General features: G+C 39.9%; 1 protein-coding gene across 1 annotated transcript; it reads left to right on the top strand.

Annotated features, from left to right (window-relative positions):
- The first annotated feature begins 18,053 nt into the window (after positions 1 to 18,053).
- On the top strand, positions 18,054 to 18,365 carry LOC149244535 (uncharacterized). The gene has a single exon (XM_089371571.1). It carries the CDS (start codon positions 18,054 to 18,056, stop codon positions 18,363 to 18,365), a length of 312 nt encoding a protein of 103 aa, XP_089227697.1.
- The last annotated feature ends 5,729 nt before the right edge of the window (positions 18,366 to 24,094 follow it).

The raw sequence follows: 24,094 nt of genomic DNA, 5'->3' as shown, positions 1-24,094 counted from the left end.
TATTGAGAAAATCAGATTGTATTTGGGTCTAGATGAGTTATTAGAATATCTTTGTATTTGAGGTCGGATACCCTTTTAAAGGTATACATATCCTGAGGTAGAGGAGCCAAATATCTATTCAATTAATGGGGTATCTTAAGTGGGGCCCGTTTGGAGGCTTATAGGCACGAGGATCGAATGTAAAATAATTTAAATTTTTGGAATAAACATAGTGTATCTAAGGTGGGCTCCACAGGAGGGTTTATTGCTTGAGGCTTGATTGACTTAAGTGGAGGACGTATCTGAGATCTAGGACATCTAAGGGTGAGGCCATGGCGTAAATTTGTGAAACCCTCGAGCGCATAAGGGAGTTCGGGGATCTGGGGGTTTGGGAAGGATGTAAATGGTACAAGTTCAGGTGCACCCAGATATCCCTTAAAACTAGATATAACGAAATTTTGTAGAAATGCATAGAGGGGTTAGACCTTGTGGGACCCACAAACTAGGATGAGGTGGCAAGTGCCACAAATGCACGATTATGGCTGCATGGACACCACATAGGTGTTGCGGGTGATGTAACACTGTTTAGGGTGACATGGCAGTAACATCTTGATGACGTGGAGTCGTGTCACATTGATATGATAATGTATTGATCATGTGGTGCCATGTGATTAACGAAACATTGATCAAGCATAACTTTTAATTCATAAGTCAGATTAAGATAAAATTTATATCGTCAGAAATCTCTCGACGAGTAAAACACGATGATGCCCTTTGTTTTGAGTTTCAATGAAGTTGGAAAAAGAGGATTTTTGTAACACCATCTTCATAACAATGCTCGATGACTGGGTTCGTTATAAAGTAACACCTACAACCAAGATAGTACAAGGGGGGTGGAAGGGAGTGTTACAACCAAGAGGAATAAAACATATTTTAATTTTTTGCATTTTATATACTTCACCTTAAAATACTATGACAAATAAATTCTTGAAGTAGTATTTTCTTAGTAATAATAAGAACTAAATATTTTCATTGTTTTCTTTTTTGTGACTAATTATGCATGATAAAATGCCTGCCCTGGGAATGATATTTATCAATAACCTAACATCATTTGTTACATAACATATGCAATGTAGATGTAAGATACATACTAGCAAGTGCTGGAGACGCACACACACACAAAAGTATATTTCATTTAACTTCTTATTTCATGAGTTCACCTTAACGATACCCAAAGTTTGTTGGAAGGTCCTTTGCATTGCTAATTATGGATTTTTTTGTTTTGTTTTGTGGAGGAGCATGCTTTACAAAACAAATCAGGTTATTGTAATTTTATTATTATTATTATTATTTTTTAATTGAGTAGTCTTTATTTTTTAATGTAACATTATCTAACATTAACATGACAAAAAAACACCTCTTAACCCAACAACCCAAAATACGTTAGGAAAAATATCTATAATCAAAATTCTCAATAATTAGAAAACTATGTCTTTTCACAATTTTTTTACTTAATTTAAATAAAAAAATGCAAAAAGAAAATTGAATTCCTCCCCTTAGCATAATGTATTTTCCTAAACAAATCTAACATTTCCACTAATTAAAAGAATGATACTAAAATAAACCAAATTATATTAAAATTAAATAAAAAATAATGTTTTGTTAAACTGTGAGAAAATTTATCATAATTCAGTTGTCAAATTAGTAGTGGGACAACCATCACTAACTCTTGCAATTGTCTATAACGTGACTTTTTGAAAGCCTTTCCGGCGGCAGGAATTTATTGGAATCGCAAGTTTGATAGCTAGTTTCTGCACAATGAAAGCGTCCCAGGGGTTTTCCAGGGTGCTGAATCCAAATATGCAGTTAAAAACCCATTTTAACTGCAACAAATCAAGATTTAACCTCAATTTCTTCCGCCAGATTCCGTCACTGGAATCTCCAAAAAGTCGCATTATAGACAACTCCCTAACTCTTATCCGTGAATGCAGATTGACTCATCATCATTATTCAAGGAAAATCACACCACCGGGAACTACCCGCCGGTGGTCCGTAAGAGAGTAAGCTTTCACTCCTATCAAATGCGTATGAAACTTAGGCCATTAACTTATTTCATTATATCAAAAAAAAACTCTTAACCAAACAAAAGTAATTTTAAAAAATAAAAAATAATACTTTATCATACCACCCATAAAATCAAATCCAATTACGATATAATACAAACGAATAAAAATAAAAAATAAAAAATTTCTTTCAACTCTCTCTTTGATTTGGAGACCTACCAAACCCTTAGGGGTACTTATGGTCCATAAGCGAATCAAAGTTTCAGGATGAAATTGTAATAAATCGTCAAATTTCAATATAAAATAGTGCATTTTGAATCAACTTTCTCCCAAGATGGAATAAATCTCCATCTTAGTTTCAAAGTTGTCAAATTTAAAGTAAACCTTAATACATAGGACGTCTTTAATCGCAAAGCTTTTCTAACGAATTTGAGAACCTGAACAAATATTAAAATCCCACATTCAGGAGAGTTCAAATCTTTCACGTTTGTAGAACTATATAGTCACCGTATTCAGCAGTAAAAATCCCACATTCACCAGGGGAAAATCCTCTATGTATGTAGAGATATATAGTGACACTTTATGAAGTTCGAATATGGCGGACCTAAATTCCAACCGATGTCATGTTGGTTAGATGAAGAAATTCTTCAACATTAGAGGCCGATGTGGAGTTATGCTCTTGATCGGCCTCGAATGTTAGGAGAATGTTTTCCTCTACCTAAGCATGTCATCTGAAGGGAATTAGGATTTCTTTTCGACGCGTAGGCACATTAAGCATGTCATCTGCAGGGGAATTAGGAGGTGGAGGTCTTTTCGACTAAGCACATTAAGCATGCCAGATGAAGGGAATTAGTTGAGCAAGGTTTAAATTTTTGGTTTTACGTGTGTATTTTGTATATGAATATGTAGATCTCTTTGTACATATTCTGTAATAAGGCATTTTCAGGTTTGCATCGAAAGATGTCTGCATAGATTTTGCAATGTAGTATATTTAGGTTTATAGATCTTTGGGAGGAGAAAGTTTAAATTTTTGGCTTTTGGATATTTTATTAAGGTGCCATGTGTATTTTGTATTTGAATATGTAGATGTCTTTATACATATTTTGTAATGTGGCTTTTGCAGGTTTGTATCCATAGATGTCTGCACAGATTTTGCAATGTAGTATATTCAGGTTTATAGACGGGTGTAAGATATTGCTGTCATGGAAGTTTAGGTTTGACAGTAATAGAGCTACTTTTGATTGATTTATTTTGGAGATTATAACTGAATTATATGTTTGAATATTGTTGTTTAATTTAGAAAATGGCTGTGGTCAGTCAGACGTAGTGTTCACACTGAAGCCCAGAGCCGTAAAATTGATGTGGCTATTTTTGTTTTGTGATCTGTTTTGTGCATGTTGATGCAGTTATCATTTTAGATAATGCGGTGTAAAATTGGCATAGTTAATTTGGTTTCATGCTGTGTTGTACATTCTGAAGGGGTTATAAATTTAGATAATGGGTCTTATCATTTAGAGGTAACGTTGAACTGGAAACTAAATGATCTAAAATTGGCATTATTTTTTTGGTTTTATGCTCATTTTGATGAAAATCTGCGGTCTCTACCTCCTGGGAAATATTTAAATTTTGGAGACAGTTCTCGTCATGGCTTCGAGATTCGGTGTGAAGAGGTTTGTTTATTTCTTTACTGAGAATAAGTTATGGTCATGGCTTCGAGATTCGGTGTGAAGAGGTTTGTTTATTTCTTTACTGAGAATAAGTTATGGTTTATTCGGCAATGTTTGGATGATGGTTGGTTAATGTTGCTAGGGTTGGAGATGTGACTTCAACCAATATTTTGTTTGTTCAGAAGTCTTCGGTGCGGGTTCTCCAAAACATACGTTAATTCATGGGTTATCCATTAGAGGCCTTAAATTACACTTTGAATGCTGAAACGAAAATAATGATTAATGGAATTATCAAATTCAGCTGAGGTTAATCATTTCCTTGGCCCATGGGGAAGACTTGGAGATGTGCCTTGAAACAATGTTTCGTTTGTTCAGAGGCATTCAATCATGGGTTCTCCATAAGAGGCCTTCAATCATGGGTTCCCCATTAGAACCCTTAAATCATATGTTGAATACTTAAACGAAGATGGTGGCTAATGAAATTAACAAGAAGATAATGCCTAATGAAATTAACAGATTCAGCTGAAGTTAATTATTTCCTTGGCCCATGGGGAAGACTTTATTTAGCCGGGAGAGACCTAGTTTCACACTAAAACACTAAGTTGGGTATATAGTATGGTATGGTTTTTCTATCTAGGTGAAATAGCCCCCAAAATACCTAAAAGAGGACTTGTTCATAGGTTCTGAAACAAGTTTAACTTTGTTCCCTGTTTTCGTGACCCATCCCAAAGCAAGAAGCAAGAAGCAACAGATCACGGTGGAGGGGTGTTTGCTGGTTAATGTTTGTAGGGTTGGATATGCTGTTTCAGATGATACTATTTATTTGTGATAATGTAGTCTTTTTAAAAGGGGTGTCTTTTAAAAAAATGAAAACCATAGTGTTAGTACAGTGCCCTTTCAAGAAAAACATAAGGTTTTGTTTGTAATGTAGTGCTAGTTAAATTTGACTGTGACAATGTTATATTTGTACCACAATGTTATATTTGTACCTTTTCTTAGGTTGTGCATATCTCATTTGAGTCGTGTTAGCTTCTTATACGGGCCTTTGTAGGTTATTTGTGCTTGTGGCTAAGTTTAGGCTGGTTTGTATGTGATATACTAATTTGGGTAGTTTTCTCTTTGGAGTCTTAGGAGAATTTTAGAAGGCAAGAATTGTGTCTGGTATTTTTTTTTTGACAACGTTAATAGTTTCAATGGATTTTTTTGGAGAGGTAGGAGTTTAAATTATTAAGTGGTGAATTACATGTAGAAGTTTGTTTTTTTGGACGGGTAGAAGTTTAAACTATTAAGTGGTGTAGAAGTTTAAACTATTGAGTGGTGAATTGGTAATTCTTTGAACTGATTTGGAAATTATTAAGTGGTGAATTGGTAATTCTTTGAACTGATTTGGAAAAGACTTGTGATCAAACTTTGTTTTAAATTATTAAGTGGTGAATTGCCAATTCTTTGGACTAATTTGGAAAAGACTTATGATCACCACCTTGTGGCCAAAATTGAGAATTTTAGAAGGTTAAAATTGTGATTATTGTTTTTACCTTGTGGATTAATTTGCCAAAGACTTGATCAAATCTTGTGGCCAAAGACTTATGATCAAACCTTGTGGCCAAGAATTTTAGAAGGTTAAAATTGTGATTATTGTTTTTTTTTTTTCTTCTTCTCTATTGACAACTTGAACTTTGACAACTTGAACTTAACCCTTGTGGCCAAAGACTTGTGATCAAACCTTGTGGCCAAAATTGAGAATTTTAGAAGGTTAATTGTGATTATTGTTTTTTTTTTTTTTTCTTCTTTTCTATTGACAACTTGAACTTAATAGCTTTAATTAGGAAGAAGTTTAAATTATTAGGAAGAAGTCTAAATTATTAAGTGGTGAATTTGGTAACTATTTGGACTAATTTGGAAAAGGCTTATGATCAAACCTTGTGGTAGTGAATTTGTAATGATTTGGATTAAGTGGTGAATTTGGTAACTATTTGAACTAATTTGGAAAAGGCCTATAATCAAACCTTGTGGTAGTAAATTTGTAACGATTTGGATTAATTTGGAAAAGGCCTATGATCAAACCTTGTGGTTGTTATGAGGGATTTATTTTAATGGTTAGATTGTGACCTTGGACTAATTTAGGAAGAAGTGTGGTTGTTATGAGGGATTTATTTTAATGGTTAGATTGTGACCTTGGACTAATTTAGGAAGAAGTCTAAATTATTAAGTGGTGAATTTGGTAACTATTTGGACTAATTTGGAAAGGCATATAATCAAACCACTTCTTTTCTATTTCTTTTCTATTGACAACTTGAACTTAATAGCTTTAATTAGGAAGAAGTCTAACCACTTATTTTTTATTGACAACTTGAACTTAATAGCTTTAATTAGGAAGAAGTCTAAATTATTAAGTGGTGAATTTGGTAACTATTTGGACTAATTTGGAAAAGGCCTATGATCAAACCTTGTGGTAGTGAATTTGTAACGATTTGGATTAAGTGGTGAATTTGGTAACTATTTGAACTAATTTGGAAAAGGCCTATAATCAAACCTTGTGGTAGTGAATTTGTAACGATTTGGATTAATTTGGAAAAGGCCTATGATCAAACCTTGTGGTTGTTATGAGGGATTTATTTTAATGATTAGATTGTGACCTTGTGGACTAATTTGGAAAAGACTTGTGATCAAACCTTGTGGTTGTCATGAGAGAATTTTAGATGGCTAAAATTGTGACTATCGTTTTTTTCTTATTTTCTTTTCTTTTGACAACTTTGGATTTATTTTATTTTCTTTTCAATAGAAAGAAGTCTAAATTATTAAGTGGTGAATTTGATAACTATTTGGATTAATTTGGAAGAGGCCTATGATCAAACTTTGTGGTGGTGAATCGGTAACTATTTGGATTAATTTGGAAAAGGCCTATGATCAAACCTTGTGGTGGTGAATTGGTAACTATTTGGACTAATTTGGAAAAGCCCTATGATCAAACTTTGTGGTTGTCACTAGGGATTTAATTTGATTGTTAGATTGTGTTTTGAGATTTGAGATGGAACTAGAGATTTGCATATCAAGAGATGGAACTAAGCTTGGTGCTTGTGGCTAAGTTTAAGCTGGTTTCTATGCAATATATTAATTTGGGTATATTTGGGTAGTTTTCTCTTTGGAATCTTAGGAGAATTTTAGAGGGCTAAAATTGTGACTAGTATTTTTTTCTTCTTTTCTATTGACAACTTGAACTTAATATTTTTTTGGACAGGAAGGAGTTTAAATTATCAAGTGGTGAAGTGGTAATTCTTTGAACTAATTTAAGACTTGTAATCAAACTTTGTTTTAAATTATTAAGTGGTTAATGGGTAATTCTTTGGACTAATTTGGAAAAGACCTGTGATCAAACCTTGTTTTAATTTTAAGTGCTAAATTGATAATTCTTTTGACTAATTTGGAAAAGACCTATGATAAAACCTTGTGGACTAATTTGGAAAAGACCTATAGAGAATTTTAGAAGGCTAAAATTGTGACTATTGTGTTTTTTCTTCTTTTCTATTGACAAATAGCGTCAATCACAAAGAAGTCTAAATTATTAAGTGGTGAATTTGGTAACTATTTGGATTAATTTGGAAAAGGCCTATGATCAAACCTTGTGGTGAATTGGTAATTATTTGGACTAATATGGAAAAGGCCTATGATCAAATTTTGTGGTTGTCACCAGATTTAGATTGTTTGTCATATGGTGATTTGTTTGTAATTATTAAGTGGTTAATTGGTAACTATTTGGACTAATTTGGCAAAGGCCTATGATCAAACCTTGTGGTTGTAATCGGGGATTTAATTTGACGAGTAAATTGTTTGTCATAGGGTGATTTGTTTGTTGAATATAGTTAAAATTTTTGCAAAATTGTCAATTTCAATTGCAAAGACAGGTTGGGGAGGTGTACAAACTGTCAAATTTAACTAATGGGTTTGTTTTGAAATTCCAAGTTAGTATATCCAAATTCAACAACTTGCAAGCTATATATACTAGAAATCTATGATTTGGCAAGAATTGAGACTTTTGAATAAGGTAGTTTATTTTGTTGAGCTAAGAACATAATGGGCCATATGCTCTAGGATTTGAATTGTGGTCTTGATGGTTTTGTATTGAAACTTATCATTAAACCAAATATTTTTATAAGGAGAAATTAAATTAGCATAGATCTATTTTAATATTGGATCTACCAAGTGCCTAGAGGGATCTCTCTAATGGAGGTTTGCATATCAAGAGATTTGAGATGTAACCGGAGGTTTGCATATCAAGAGATTTGAGATGAAACTAGGCTTGGTGCTTTGTAAATTTAGAGTCAAGATAGATCTCATTGGTTATAATTTAGAGTTAAGAGAGTTAAGATGGATCTCCCTTGGTTATATGTCAATCAAATTAAGCTTTGCCCCATGGTCAATGGTTCCTTTTCAATTTTTACAAATAATATAAAATAATGAAGTTTGCAAAAGTCACTGCACCAAAGAGTAATACTTTGTTGCAATGGTTTATATTTTGTAAATTTTATTGCTTAGGTTACTTGGAAATATTGAAGTTGGAAACATTGGCTATGAGGGTGAAGATTAAGTTGATGAACATGTAAATAAATTTTATAATAATAAATAAATATTTTTCTCCTTGGAAATATTATGGGAAAGAAAATAATAAATACCCTTGAGAAAATAGTGGGACTTGGAGAGATTAGGGGATTTGATCAAAGAAGCATGAGTTGGGAAAAGTTGCTCTAAGTGCAATTTGTTGGTTAGGTGGAATGTGTTGATTTCTATTTTATTAAGAAGGAAACATAAGTTGGAGAAAGTGGCTAGGAGCAATTTGTTGGTTGGGTGGAATGTGTTGATTCCTACCCTATTAATAAGGACGGTAAGTAATGGATAGATTAAGGACGGTAAGTAATGGATAGATTTTATTCTATAGATTAAGTTTGTAAAGATATTAGCTAGTTGTGAATAATGGATAGATTTTATTCCCTACAAAGATATTAACTAGTTGTTTGTCGATATACCTCTACCTATAGTGATGGGTATGTTGAGGTAATCACGAATGCAAACAATTTTTTGATAAATTAATTGAATAGTAATTCATATTATAACTGGTCAATGATTATTTACCTAAAGAATGGACAAAAAGATAATAGTGTATAAAACAAAGAAATTTTTTTACACAATTAAAGAAATACATAGATTCATGTATAGGCAAATTTGTAGTGTTACATATCTTTATTTTGTGAAAGAGATTAGAAAATTACCTAGAAATATTAATATATACTTAATTCAAATATGGAATAAAGTATAAAATTTGCTTCTCCCAAATTATGTTTAACAAGTCTTTTGAATATTGATACGCTGAGAAGAGAAAAGAGATTGATGCATATATTTTGGGACATAGGTTGAAATAGTTAATTTGAAATTGTGTTAGGAAAGTTATATGTATATGTAATTTGGTTATTGGTTAAGGTTGTAGAATATGTCATTTGCTTACTTGTTATTTGTAAGATGGTGTAGATATTGATGGAATAAGATGGTGTAGATATTGATGGAATGTGAATGCTATGTATTAAATGAAAAAAATAATTGCTTGTGGGATGTATTTAGTTATTACAATCACTAATATACAATTAGTTCTCTAGCGTGTGTAAATGAGTTATAATGATTATTTATTATGTTTTGACCAAAGAAAACTTGGAATTAAGAGATTCTAGGACTAGAGAGTTAAGAGATTGTAAGGTTACAAAAGCACGAGAGATGATTATGTTAAAAATGAATTAATAACATACTTATATGTAAATAAAAAACTTCAAGAAAGCCTCCTAGTTCTTTGTAGACATATATTTGTATAGGAACATCAAATTAGTACTAGTCAATAGAATAAATATATACCTAGAGACATGAAAAAGGGATTTGGGAACCATAGCTAAATAAGGCATAGAAGGGCAACTCTAATCGAGAGTGAATCCACTAAGTTGTATACAAATGTTTTGAACTATGTGTAAACAAGAAAACAAAATAAGGTATAGAGGGACAACTCTAATAGAAAGTGAATCCAATAAGTTGTATACAAAATTTTTGAACTGTGTAAAGAGGAGGACTTGTAATAGTGTAAATAATCTAGACATAAATGTAAGTGAAATCTTAATTCATTGAACTATGGTATACACAACTAAGATAAATTTTGAATGAAGTTATGGAATTGGAATGAGGAAAGATTTCATGTAGTTGAAAGAATAAAGATTATTACATGTAATAAATAAGATCTTTGGACAATATGGGTAAGAGCTATGCATAAGTGAATACAAAATACCAAAGAATACAAAGAATTGACTAGACCAACCAATAGTGTGGATAAGATTTGTTTATTTTATTCATAACAAAAAAGCCAAAATTTTGAGTAATGGTTGAGTATTAATATACGAAATCAAATGAGTAGCTCTAGCATACTCCAAAGTTACAATGATTAATTCTTTACAAAAGAATAAATTAAACAAATTCAATATTAAAACAACCAAGGTAAAACCCTTGGTTATAAGAACAAAAAGGTGATCGCCTCGGTCACTATCAACCAAATCGGCCTCTGTCACTATCAACCAAATCTCTCCATACGATTCAACTTGTAAGGAGAGAATCAAGGGTCGTCAAAGATGTCTTTTTTTTGTAAGCTTGGCAGTACATTTCATTCATTCATTGCAAATCAAAGTAGGTTACAACTATGAAAATCATTATATGGCCTCAGTGGGAAACCAGGTTTGTTGGCTACCGAATTGCATTGTATCCCATCTAAAAATTATACAATTTGAGTTTGTCTACCATAACCTTATAAGACTTAAGTCTGGAAACCACCTACATACCATATCACTATAAACATAAATGCTAAATGACATATACATCATAAAACAAAATAAAAAATGATATCAGACAATCCTAAAGTGATCTATTCATCTAATGACTCCATCGAAGCGGGGTCTTTTGCATTTGAGCCTGGCAGTTCAGATTGGGGCAAAGGAATGTGACACGTTCAATGCGACCAAGGTGAGCATTCTGTTGTTGGATTTGAAGTTGAATCAACTGAAGTTCTTTTTGAATCTCCTAAAGACCGGGGTCGGGATTCACAGAAATAGTTGGAGAGGACATAATGGCTTTGGCTACGATGCTCTTCATCAACCAGAAAAGATGAACTAATTGCTTGTACAGAGTAAGGTGGTCTCGAGTATGACCAGGGTCTAGAATCAACCCACTCCAATCATTCGTTGGGAGCTCAATTTTCTCCTTCTGATTCAATTATGCCTCCCAAGATGAAATCAATTGCTTCAATTGGGAGGTGTTGGGAACGGGTCCCCTGGGGTCATTTTTGGGACTAAAAGCCTAAGTTCGGGGCAGAAAGCTTGAGTTTTGTACAAAGGAATGTAAAGTCTCTGCATATTGTGTCCATAGAGTGCGAAGATAGCAAGGGTCAAAAAGGGTTTCCGCCCTTAGTTTAGATAGCTTTTTGTCGGTTTTAGAGATCTGCCCTTGGTCCGTGGACCATGGGATTGTATAAAAAGGGAGTCTTAGAAGTAGAGTAAAGGCCATAGAGTGCGAAGATAGCAAGAGTCAAAAAGGGTTTCCGCCCTTAGTTTAGATAGCTTGTGTCGGTTTTAGAGATCTGCCCTTGGTCTGTGGACCATGGGATTGTATAAAAAGGGAGTCTTAGAAGTAGAGTAAAAGAAGAGGTAGAAGTGCTTGAGGAGTCTGTGAAGAGCTAAGAGCAACAGTCTTAGCGTAGGAAGAGACTCTAGCGCTGAGTGCGCAGAGGCCTAGGATAGAAGTCCGCAGCTGAGTGCACAGAGGCCTAGGGTAGAAGTCCGCAGCTGAGTGCGCAGACCCCTGCAGCTGTGTGCGCTAGAGTTTGTAATGAAAATCTGAATCATCAATAAAGATAAGTATTTTGAAATTACTGTGTATTTTTCCTTTGTGGATCACATGTGATTATGTTATGTTAAGTTCCGGGGTTATGTTATAATGCTAATTTGACGCGCGAATATATATGTTTCTATCTATTATATGAACGCAAATAAGGATATATGTTTACGTGAAGACAATCTTAATTACATGGTAAGATTGGTGAACACTTGAGATAATTCAGGAAACCATACAATAACGCAGTAACAAAAGTGCGTAAGTACCTAAGCCACTGGTTAGGGTTGTGCGAAGGACGATCGTATACCTTTGTAGTGGTTTTAAGAGACGAAAAAAAAGTACATTGATAAGTCCTAAAAGCTTATCGATCTGTGCAAAGAGTTTAAGGTATAAAACCAACATCACAACCATCTCAGGGTGTGGAAACTTGGTTCATGCATCCCCCCATACTGCTTCGGGTGAGACTTCGGTTCGCGCTCCATAGACTGATGCCGAAAGGGCCAGTAGTGTAGGGATTTGCTTGGTTGACTAACGCTGAACATGGGTCAGGGCTCATCAAGCCAACAAATGGTTCCGTTGCCGGGACCGGGATCTGCATAACGAGATGTGTGATGTCGCATCATTGGAATCCAACTAAGAAGGAGATTGAAAACTCATTGGATAGGATAATTTATGAATTCGCGGTGCAAGAAAACATGGATCCGTGATTGACAAAGGAACAGTGGTTGGATAGATATCTGTACACAGAAATTCACGAAATCTTCTTCTGTTCTTTTTCAGTTGAAGTATACGAGTGGATCGCGAAGTTGGCAAACGGGCATGGAAGGTGGAGGCTTGACAATTTGTTTGTCTGGACCTTGCAGTTAGTGCGGAGATTGGAAGCCTCTGAAGATAAGATCGCACGTGTTGTTGATCAGTGGCTCGACCGTATCATAAGAGGTTTTGTGACAAAGTTCACAGTTGATATTTCAGTCAACTACAGCGAAGGAGAGCGCCACTTCTTCAAAGGGTTGCGAGGTAAGTATTTGAAATCACTAAATACTTGGATTAAGATGCTTTTGTGTGAAAAATGGGTCATGTAGTTACCTTGATGTTTGGAGCTACGCGAAGTGGAAGGTCTTTCAGGGACGGAGGAAGAAAAGGTCCTGAGTATAGCCCGCTGATTGAGCCTCCTTTGAGTGACGACGAAAGAGCAACACAGGTTTCCCTGCTAAGCGCTATTCAATTGATAAGACAAGGGTTTCCACGAATACCTACACCGCCTCCATCTTCACTTCCACCATTTCCACCACTTACCCCATCGCCCACACCACTGCGACCTCCACCGCTGTTCAATATGGCAAACTCCGTAAAGCTACCTGTATTCAAGGGCGCAGGAAATGAAGATTCGGACCAGTTTTGGTTTGTCGCGAAGGTTGTATAGAAAGCTCAGGGTATCATGGACGATCAAATGAAGAAAGCAATGTTGATTAGTGCTTTGCAGGACCGTGCACTGATGTGGTACATTAAGTACAGTACTGATAACCCAATGTCTGCGTTGGTAGATATCCAAACTGCGCTGAATAGGGAGTTCAATAGACCTAAGTCTCAAGCGCAATCAATTGTGGGATTCAAGGAGATTATGATGAAGCCTGGGGAGATGCCTTGGGATTTGGATCAAAGATTGAAGTGTACAATTTGTGAAGCTAACATGAACCTAACTGATGGGAAACACCACGAATGAGTTGTTGCCTTGCTCTTTCCCCACCTAAGGGTTGCGCTATCACAATAGAAGATCGAGACCCATACAGAAGCTCTAGAAACCGCGATGAGATTGCATGAGACACCAATGCAGGATGCTAATCTGGGGGTTCAACAAATTTATGCGCAGTTGCAGAACCTTTGCCTCGAAATGCAAAGTCTAAAGAAAGACAGAACAGCTCGACCGGAGGCGCGCAAAGAAGTCTGGTGCCTAAAATGCAAAGGTCAGGGGCATGACAAGGATCATTGTCCCATCTTTGCGAACTATGTTGCAGCAGGGGGACCAATGCCTCTAAGGCTAGAGGCTGTAGCAGGGCCAAGTATAAGGCCCGTGCTATGGTGTACTATATGCCAGGTAGCTGGGAAACATGCGACCAACAATTGTCATTTGCTGTAGAAATTCGTACAGACACCACAACAACTCTTCTGCAATTTATGTTAATCAGTATGTCATGACGAGCGCAATTGTCATAGTTACGAATTAATGATGGACATGACACCTGCATATAGGGTGTAGGCAGAGACACGGCCTTCGAACCAAGGCGCTGGGGAGTGCGAGGTGAGTATCAGGGGCACGGTGGAGGTCGAGGTGGAGGGGGGCTTGGTAGAGGCCGAAAGCAGCTTATTTGTTACAATTGTGGAGGACCAGGACACTATGCGAGAGACTGTCCGAATCCGACGTGATTGTCATGCTGCTACTGTACTCAGTTTGACCATGCGACTGAGGATTGCCCTATATTGTTGGCTAAGATTCGCAAAAAGGGGCCATAGCTTCCGTAGCCGACGCAAAACCTCTAGATGATGAGGGTTGAGCCTTGCGAGGAAGACCCTAAAGTAAACATTATGCTGCGGAGTGGAACGACCACTGACGAGGATAAAGGGAAGCAACCTGCAGAAGGTGAGTGGGTCCGCAAAGCACCAGAAAAAGAGACTGGGTTTGATCTGGAGTGCGCAAAAGAAACATTTATGGAAGCAAAGAAAAGATTCACTGAGGCCTCTACCTTAGGAAGTCAGGAGAAACCAGTTGAAGAAATAGACCCATCCATGATTACCACGTTCTTAGAGACCTGCATGAAACTACTTTGCGATAGTAAGGATGTGAAGGCACTGCAGGATTTGATCAATGGGTGTGCTGGTAAGGACAATGCTACTGGCGAACTGCACGTAGTCAGAAAGTATGGTAAGCATAAGGCGAGGACTGGACGTGAGATGAGACTCACCGTGCAGATAGGGGAATACGAAATGGACCAAGTTATCTTGGATCTGGGGTTCGACGCGAATGTGTTGCCAAAGCAAACATGAGAAAGAATGGGGAGACCTACGCTCCAGTGGTCTCTGATCTAGTTAAGGATGGCGAATCAACATAAAATCATCCCAATGGGGAGGCCGCAGGGGGTAATAGTTGACATCGAAGGCGCGAGCGCACTGGCGGATTTTAACAATCCCTACCTTGCGCTCCTTGAGATCGATTGGGCCACTAACATGAATGGGGTAATCAACCTGAAGAAGCGAAAGATGATATTTAAAAATAAATCGCTCCGCGTAGTGGTGCCACTAGATCCTGCAGAAGGACTGTGCTATACAGAACCAGTCCGCGATTATGAAAGTGATGACAATTTGGACTAGATTTACAAGATAACAGCTCGAGACTAGGATTGGGTAAATTCGACAACAGACGAACGTATTGCATGGGACCGCGAGAGCTCTTGCACATCAAATTCAAACGAAGAACTAGAGCACTGGCAGAACCAGCTACATAAAGTGTCTACACTGCGCTGTAACATGATGACCAAGTCACTGCGCTACGAATCATCAGAGGTAAGGAATCTGCCTCATTATGATGGGCTAACTGACATTGATTGCTTTTTGGATGCATTCGAAAGAGAAGTGTCTGAGAAGCATCACTTCCAGGGATTAGATTGGGCGTTACGTGCTATACCTGCAAGATGGTGGGTTATGCACAAGGGTAGTTTCGATGATTGGCGCGAATATAGGAGGATGATGAGGATATGCTTTGGCCACCTGAAGGTACGACTAACAGAAAAGTATGATGGGAGGAATGATCCGCACGATCATTTGGCCAAATGGACTGAAGCATATGGAGCGAAGCCTCAACTGGAGTGGGTCCATCTGTTTTTTCATACCTTGGAGGTTATACCAATGAATTGGTACTTGGAGACAGAACTCCGTCATGGCACTAAAGAATGGGATGTTTTATGCCAAGGATTTCTGATGACGTTCAGTTTTGAGGATGGATTTGAGTCCATCGATGAAGCGTTGCAGGAGGTTAAGACAACCATCTTTAGGATACCGCAAGATCCTCTAGACCTGATTCAACCTGATTGGACTACCCAGCTGAGCCACACACTGGAATGTTACAATGTAACAGTGGAAGAAGAAGACGAAGACCCGAGAAAGGTTAATATCCCAGAGACTGAAGGTCACCGCAGAGTTGAAGGACCACAACTAGAGAACCTAGACATAACTGAGCCACTCAAGACCAGGCAAGTGAACATTGGCACGAAGGCAGAACCAAAGTTTGCAAAGATTGGGGACTATTAGGACGACGTGACAATAGATAAGGTCTGATCTGAAAGGGATAGTATGAGACCTGGGTGTCATGAAGATCACCATAAAGCCGAACACGAAACCTGTGAAGCAAAGGTCGTACCGCCTCAACCCAAAGTATAAGGAAAGGGTCTGTGTTGAGTTAGATAAGATGCTCATGGCGGGTATTATCGAACCAGTGGAAGAATCTAATTGGGTAAGCCCAATAGTGGTTCGCTCACGGCGGGTATTATCGAACCGGTGGAAGAATCTGATTGGGTAAGCCCAATAGTGGTTCAGGAAAAGAAATAGAAGGAAGAAATAAAGATATGCGTAGTTCTCAAGAAATTGAATGACACTTGTGTGCATGATCCTTTCCTGACCCTGTTCACCGACGAGGTCTTGGATAATGTAGGCGGCCAAGAAGCATACTCTTTCATTGATGGGTTCTCTGGGTACCATCAGATCAAAATCGCGCCTGAGGATAGAAGCAAGACGACCTTCGTGACTGAATGGGGATGTTTTCAATACACCGTAATGCCTTTTGGGCTGAAGAATGTGCCAGTGATCTTTTCGCGCGTAGTCATTGCGGCATTCAAAGATTTCATTCATAAATTTCTGGAGGTATACTTTGACGATTGGACAATGTTTGGATTGGTCAAGCACCATGTGGCAAGTCTGCGCTTGATGCTAGATACATGTAGAAGATACCAAATCGCGCTCAATTTGAAGAAGTGTCTGTTTTGTATCCCGTTTGGGATCTTGCTGGGTCATGTGGTATGCAGACAAGGATTGATGGTAGACCTCGCGATGATCGCAATGATAATCAACTTGGAGGCACAGAGTGCGCACAACTCTAGGGCATATCGGATACTATAAGAACTTCATCAATAGCTATGCCAAGATCACCGCGCCTATGGAGAAATTGTTGAAAAAGGATGCTACGTTCTGTTGGAATGATGAATGTCAGAATAACTTGGATGTGTTGAAAGAGAAAATGGTCACCACGCCGATCCTAGTCTTCCCGGATTGGAAGAAGGAATTTCATGTGCACGTGGACACATCATGTATTGCGCTGGGGGCCATATTGACATAGGCCAGTGAAGGAGAACTAGATCATCCTATAGCGTTCACAAGTAGGAAGCTGTCTAAAGCTGAGAAAATTTATTCCACGACAGAGCGCGAAAGATTAGCTATGGTGTACATGCTCCCGAAGTTTAGGCACTATTTGTTGGGCAGACACTTTAAGATGTATACAGATCATTCCATGTTTTAGTACTTGGTCAACAAGCCTGTGTTGGGGGGAAAAATATGTAGGTGGCTGCTATTGTTCCAGGAGTACGACTTCGAAGTTATTGTGAAGCCAGGATGACTAAATGCGGAACCTGATCATCTGTTGCGCATTGAAACTGGAGAGGAACCTACTAATTTAGAGGAAGGACTGCTTGACGCACAACTCTCTACAGTGCGCGTCGTGGATAGTCACTTTGAAGATATTATCCACTTCTCGACGACAGGATCGGCTCCGGAAGGTTATACAAGTCAACAGAAGAAGGAACTGCTAGTGTACGCGACAGATTTTTCTATCATTGCAGGGCACTTGTATAAAATGACGTTAGATGAAATATTGCGATGTTATGTCCCTGACTTTGAACAAAGCAGCATCCTCACTGAGGCTCATGGAGGAGCTGTAGGAGGACATTATGCAGGGAAAGAAACAACGCAGAAGATTCTACGCGCTAGGTTGTGGTGGCCAACCATGCATAAGGATTCGAAAGCATATTGTAGGGCATGTGATGCATGTCAAAGGACTAGCAGGCTGTCGTGGAGGGATGAGCTGCCTCTGATGCCGTAGGTGACGTTACAACCATTCGAAAAATGGGCAATTGACTTTGTGGGACCAATTCAGCCACTAGGAAAGAAGACGAGTGCGCGGTACATCATCACCACAACTGAGTACTTGACCAGATGGGCAGAGGCATAGCCTGTGAAGGACTGCACAGGCGCGACATCAGCAAAATTTATTTTTGAGTATGTCCTAATGAGATTCGGGTGTCCAAAGATCTTGATGAGTGATTGCGATACACACTTTCTTAATGAAAGAATTAGCGCATTGACAAAGGAATTTCAGGGGTATCATAAAAAAAGTATGCCTTATCATCCGCAGACTAATGGGATAGTGGAAGCGTTCAATAAGATACTGGAGAGTGCATTGACAAAGGTCTATAATGCTCAAAGAAATAACTGGGATGTGCGCGTACCAGTGGTGCTATGGGTCTACAGAATGACTTGCAAGAAGTTGACTGGACAAACGCCTTTTAGATTCGTGTATGGCGTCGACGCTGTGATGTCAATGGAATACATTGTACCTAGTCTGCACATAGTGACACTCACAAGAATGGCGGATCGCGGAGCCCTTGAAGAGAGGCTTGTGCAGCTAGAAGAGCTTGAGGAGGACTGATTTCTAGTTGGATTTCATCAACAAGTTCAAAAGGAGCGTGAAAATGCATGACATGATCAGCACATCAAACTATGCACCTTCAAGATAAATGATATGGTATTGTTATATGACAACAAATTTGATAAATTTCCAGGGAAATTTAGGATGCAATGGCTAGGGTCGTATGTCATCAAGGAGATTACCGATGGTGGAGCAGTTCAAATAGTTAAATTGAATGGAGAACCCTTCCTAGGGAAGGTGAATGGCAGCGGATTGAAGCCATACACTAATGATCCAACTAGGTGACTATATGAGGGAAGCACAGTCTTAGTGCTTTAGGCCGCTGAGAGGAAGCGCGAGACTATAAACTACACTGCCCGGGTTGGAGAGTTGCGTGATTGGGGAATTGCACGGAACGAAGAAATGTCATAGAGCCCGCAAAAACGCAGGGAGCTGCACTACCAAAGGAAAAACCGCGCAGGACAACCAGAAAGTGACCATTAAAGTCACTGTTCATGATTTGACAATAAAAAAACGGCCAAATGGAGCGGGGGAGGGGGGGGGGGGGGGGCAGCATAGTCGGAATTTATGGACCAGATCTTTGAAAATCTGCCGCCAATCTAGCATTAATGAATCGATTATGGGGGGAACGGTCGGATTTGAATTCAAAAATTCCTATAAACTACAAAGGGTTGCCCAGTGGAAAACACTTGGCATTTTGAGAATTAAGGTGTTGAGCTCTCAGGCGCACATGAACTGTGAAAACTTTGAAGTTTTGATAGCAAGTTAAGTGTTTGAGACGTTGCCAAAGGAGACACAAGAGTTGTTGCATAACATCATGTCGACGCCGGTTGAGATTGTAAATGTTGGGGAAGCAATGACGACCGAAGGAGCTGTTCCAGGGGTAGCCATGGCAGCCGAGGAAGCTTCCCTGGAGGTTGTAACTGCGAAAGTACCAGCTGAAGTACCTAAGTCACCATGGTCGCCCAGGCCGAGGCCTACCCCGACCAAGGAGGGTCCGAAGAACAAGAAAGGCAAGCAGGCCGTGACACCGCAGCCGATGCACGCATCACCTAGAAAGCACCCACAGAAGGATAAGCCCACCGCGCAGGAAAAGGGCAAGGTAATTGACTTAGAACCAATAGAAGAGGTCGAAAAAATCCCCATGGATGATGAGGATATTGTGATGGAAACTGAAGATGTTGAGGTTGAGGGGTCTGACCCCATTTCTAAGCTACCTGAGTACATTCCTCCGTGTAGGGGTAAAACGAAGGTGCCGAAGGATATTGATGAGAGTAAGGTCACCCTATACACACCCCCTACTGCCAGAGCAAATTATCTTTGAGGGATCATGCTTGGGGCGTGTACCCCTTTTAAAATTGGAAGACTAGGATTTCGCTGACACGGAGCGTTTCCCTCATTTAGCGACATACTAACTTATGCACCGTGTCTTCCACAAAAACATTGGAATGACCACTTTGGAGCCGAGGGAGTGGCTGAAAGGCGTGGACAAGGCAGGCCTGCTAAACCGGCTGTGGGTGTTGCATTACAACCGCGCGCCCATCATGATGATCGTGATCAAGAAGCTACTGTGCTTGGTGCACGATGGGTGTCTGTGGTTGGAGGAGTTGATACCCATCACTGACATGCTGATCCATAGGGTCACACGTATGCCACACTCAGGAGAAAATCCGGCCATAGCATTTGGCGAAAAGGCTGACGGGCATGCCTTTGCTGAGGCGATGAAATAAAAATTCAAGCTAGTAAAGAAGTCACGCGACTATGCCATCACAAGTATCTGTGACCCCACGGTCAAAGTGGCGACGCAAATCTTGGCAGGAAAGGTCATGAAGAAGTGTTGCGCAGATGAAGCTCCGGCACTAGTGATAGCCTTGGCGTCCCAGTGCGTGGAGGGCAAACAATTTAACTGGGTGCACTACCTCTTCGGTGAGTTCCTTGCGAACAGCCACGAGGTGTAGGATCATAGTAAGACATTCCACTATGCATGGCTACTGTTGTCCATAGTGTTGGTTGTGTGGGAGCTACCCAAGGATAGCTAGTTTCCTCCAGTCGCGCTAGACCTACTAGAAGCAGGGAAGTTCGCTTCGCTGTGGGTTATGAAGGATCCTCAACGGATCAAGGAAAACAAAATCTTTTGGATCTTGATGGAGATGAGCATCCATATGGCCATCAATCACAAGCCGCGGTTGTCACCAAAAATTTTTGATAGGATGTAGGAGTACATGGAATTCAAGGCCGACTTCCACCATGTCTCAATACGTGCACGAAAGGACCCTGAACAAAAGTGGCATGACCTGCCATACTTGGCCATAAATGACGCGATTGCAACGGTCCTCGACCGCTAGCCAACAGATTGGTGCACTGCCACGGACTTGACAATAGGATCTAGCAAGTCCGCCGCACAGTGAAAGAAGGAAGAAGCCAAGCTGAAGATGGAATAGTTGGCTATGAAGAAAAGAAAGGAGGCCGAGGATAAGGCCAAGGCAGAGCGCATTGCCGCGAAGCAGATGGGTGGGCAAGCGGATGAGGAGGAGCACGACTCTGACTAGAGTCAGAAGTTGCCTTCCCCGGAGCCAGAAGAAGAAGACGAATAGAAAGAGCAGACCCGGAGATGACTCTGTTCTACACCAAGCGCACTAGAGACCCAGAGAAAGTAGGGCCGCGGAAGAAGTCCAAGGCTAGCAAGACGCCTCTTGACCGGATCACCTTAATGGAGGGGGACTTGAATGACATAGGTGATATGGTGAGGGATGCCACCGCGGAATTGTTGTAGCAATTTGAACAACAACAAAAAAATGATTTGGGTGCTATCTAGATGGGTCTGCGTGAGATGCAGATCCACGCATCACAGGTACAGACCGGCGCGACGTCAACCAGTTTGGTGCTTGGCACCTCCGAAGCCGCAGGGATGCTATGCACACGAGATCCTCGAGCAATAGTGCTGTCAGATGGAGCACTGACTACAGAGATAGAAGCTGACAGGCCCGCTATCAACACCCTCAAGGGAGTTGGACTTAACTTGGCCACACTTCCCAGTGAGGCACTTCACCTTTTGCAGGATGGCATGATCGCAGAACTGCGGGCCCACGAACAACGCACGTTATAGGTCATCAGTGAGCAGAAGATCAACAACGCCCAGATGGTTGTACAACGAGACTCCACCATTGACCTCGTGAAAGACCTTATGGACAAGAGTCAATGCATGGCTAAGGTCGTGGCTGAGGCATGCAAATCTATCCTGGAGCTGGACATTCCTGAGGCTGAGCCAATAGATGTGTGGGTTTGGAAGCTCGCTGCTGGAGTACGCGACTCACACACAAAATTGGAAAAGGTCTAGTTGGAACTGAACCTCAAAGTCGCAGAGTTGTAGTTGAAGGCCTAGCCTTCGACTTCGCCAGAAATCAGAGAACAATGCGAGTCAATTGTGAAAGACGCTGTAGCAACAGTAGACAGTGCAATAAAGGAATGCACGACACTCTTCGAGTAGTCATTAGAGGTGGTCACAAGCCTGTAGGAAGAACCACTGTGTAGAGGCTGGAAACAGAAGCGCGTGAGCTGTAGCAGTGCTACGATGAAGTTAAAGCGATGACACGCACTATCGCCATCACGTAGAGTATGGCAAAGCTACAAGAGGCCAAGACTTTGAAAGAGCAGGTAGATGCAGCTCAGCACAAGGAAGCAGTGCTGAAGTATTGCTTACAACCTTAGTTGGACGAGGCCTATTTGATCACGGCCACAATTGAAGGCAAGCTAGCTAGTCTATAGAAGACTCAGCAGAAGATTCAGTCAGACAGCGTAGGGCCAACAACAGAGCAGCTGGTCAAGGAGATGAAGTGGGCAGTAGCATAGTGTACCCCCAAAGTTGCAGTAGTCCAAGTCGAGCTAGGAGGTCTTCGCAACAAGATCTCTGCGCCAGCTGAGTGACTCGAGGGCGAGTCACCATGTTTGTGTTGGGGGCTTGTTGGGAACGGGTCCACTGGGGTCATTTTTGGGACTAAAATCTTAAGTTTGGGGCAGAAAGCCCGAATTTTGTACAAAAGAATGTAAAGTCTCCGCATGTTGTGGCCACGGAGAGCGAAGATAGTAAGAGTCAAAAAGGGTTTCCGCCCTTAGTTTAGATAGCTTGTGTTAGTTTTAGAGATCTGCCCTTGGTCCGCAGACCATGGGATTGTATAAAAATGGAATCTTATAAGTAGAGTAAAAGAAGAGGTAGAAGTGCTTGAGGAATCTATGAAGAGTTAAGAGCAAGAGTCTTAGCGTAGGAAGAGGCTATATGCAGCTAAGTGCATAGAGGCCTAGGGTAGAAGTCTGCAGCTGAGTGCGCGGACCCCTTTAGCTGTGTGCGTAGGACAGATAGAGTCTGTAATGAAAATCTGAATCATCAATAAAGAGAAGTATTATGAAATTACTGTGTATTTTTCCTCTATGGATCGCATGTGATTATGTTATGTTAAGTTTTGGGTTTATGTTATAATGCTAATTTGATGCGCGAATGTATATGTTTCTATCTGTTATATGAACGCAAATAAGGATATATGTTTACGCGAAGACAATCTTAATTACATGGTAAAATTGGCAAACACTTAAGATAATTCAGGAAATCATACAATAACGTAGTAACAAAGGCACGTAAGTACCTAAGCCATTGGTTAGGGTTGCGCGAAGGACGATCGTATACCTTCGCGGAGGTTCTAAGAGACGAAAGAGAAAGTACATCGATAAGCCCTAAAGGCTTATCGATTTGCACGAAGGGTTTAAGGTATAAAATCGACATCACAACCATCTTAGGGTGTGGAAACTTGGTTCCTGCATCCCCCCAAACTGCTTCGGGTGAGACTTCGATCTGCACTCTGCAGAATGATGCCGAAAGGGCCAGTAGTGTAGAGATTTGCTTGTCTGACTAACGCTGAACCTGGGTCAGGGCCCATCAAGTCAACAGTGGGAGTCCCATTGTTATAAGCATGAACCATTTCTTGCAAGATGTGGGCATCAAATTTTCTAGCTTGTTGTCTTGGAGGCTTGCCTAAAGTCAAGCCCCTACCCTTTATTTTACCAACCTGAAGTTTACAGCCACAACCTCCATGGCTAGAGGCACTAACACCTGGAGAAGGATTGATCCGGATTTAAACAAGAATGCAACAAATTATAGAGATAACCATAAACACAAAGATGCAACGAAAATAATACTTCATTTCATTAATGTAAAACACTGAAATATGTTTACAAACAGAAATGGAAATAAACCAGCTAGGGCAATGGTAGCTTATCTCTGAGAAGAGATGTGGTGGCTACATGCCTCTGCACTGTGTTACAATGAGGTTTGAAGGCCTATTTATTGTTGAGAAATAATAGAAAACCCTTAACATCCCAAAACCTAACCCTAGAAGATGAAACACCAAATTGTGGGCCTCGTTTTGGGTAAGTTGGTACATCAACTTCCTGGGGTCGTAACTTTGGCATCTGATCTTCGTTTGATGCGTACAATAGCTCGTTAGAAAGATCTATCCGAGCACTACAACTTTGGGAAGAGCAACATGGGTCCATGGATCCATGTTGCTCCCAAATTTCCAAAAAAAACGTCATTTAGGGTCTTAAAACGGCTCCGGAAGTTCAGGACCCGAAAAACTGCTAAAAATAGTAAACTGTGCTACAATTTATGAAACTGAAAAACTGAAAGAGACAGTTGTGGGGGTCTAAGTGGGATAGGTGGGTGGCCACCAACAACCACC

The sequence above is a fragment of the Pinus tabuliformis genome, chromosome 8 (genome assembly GCF_031772625.1).
Source record: "Pinus tabuliformis cultivar Carrire ecotype Pingquan chromosome 8, CPIR1, whole genome shotgun sequence".
Classification (NCBI taxonomy): Eukaryota; Viridiplantae; Streptophyta; class Pinopsida; order Pinales; family Pinaceae; genus Pinus; species Pinus tabuliformis.
The sequence above is the reverse complement of the archived record's forward strand: the minus strand, read 5'-3'. Positions and strand labels throughout refer to the sequence as shown.

Excerpts from the sequence above, each read along its gene's own strand:
- LOC149244535 (XM_089371571.1), top strand. The coding sequence starts at position 18,054 with ATGCCTTATCATCCGCAGACTAATGGGATAGTGGAAGCGTTCAATAAG.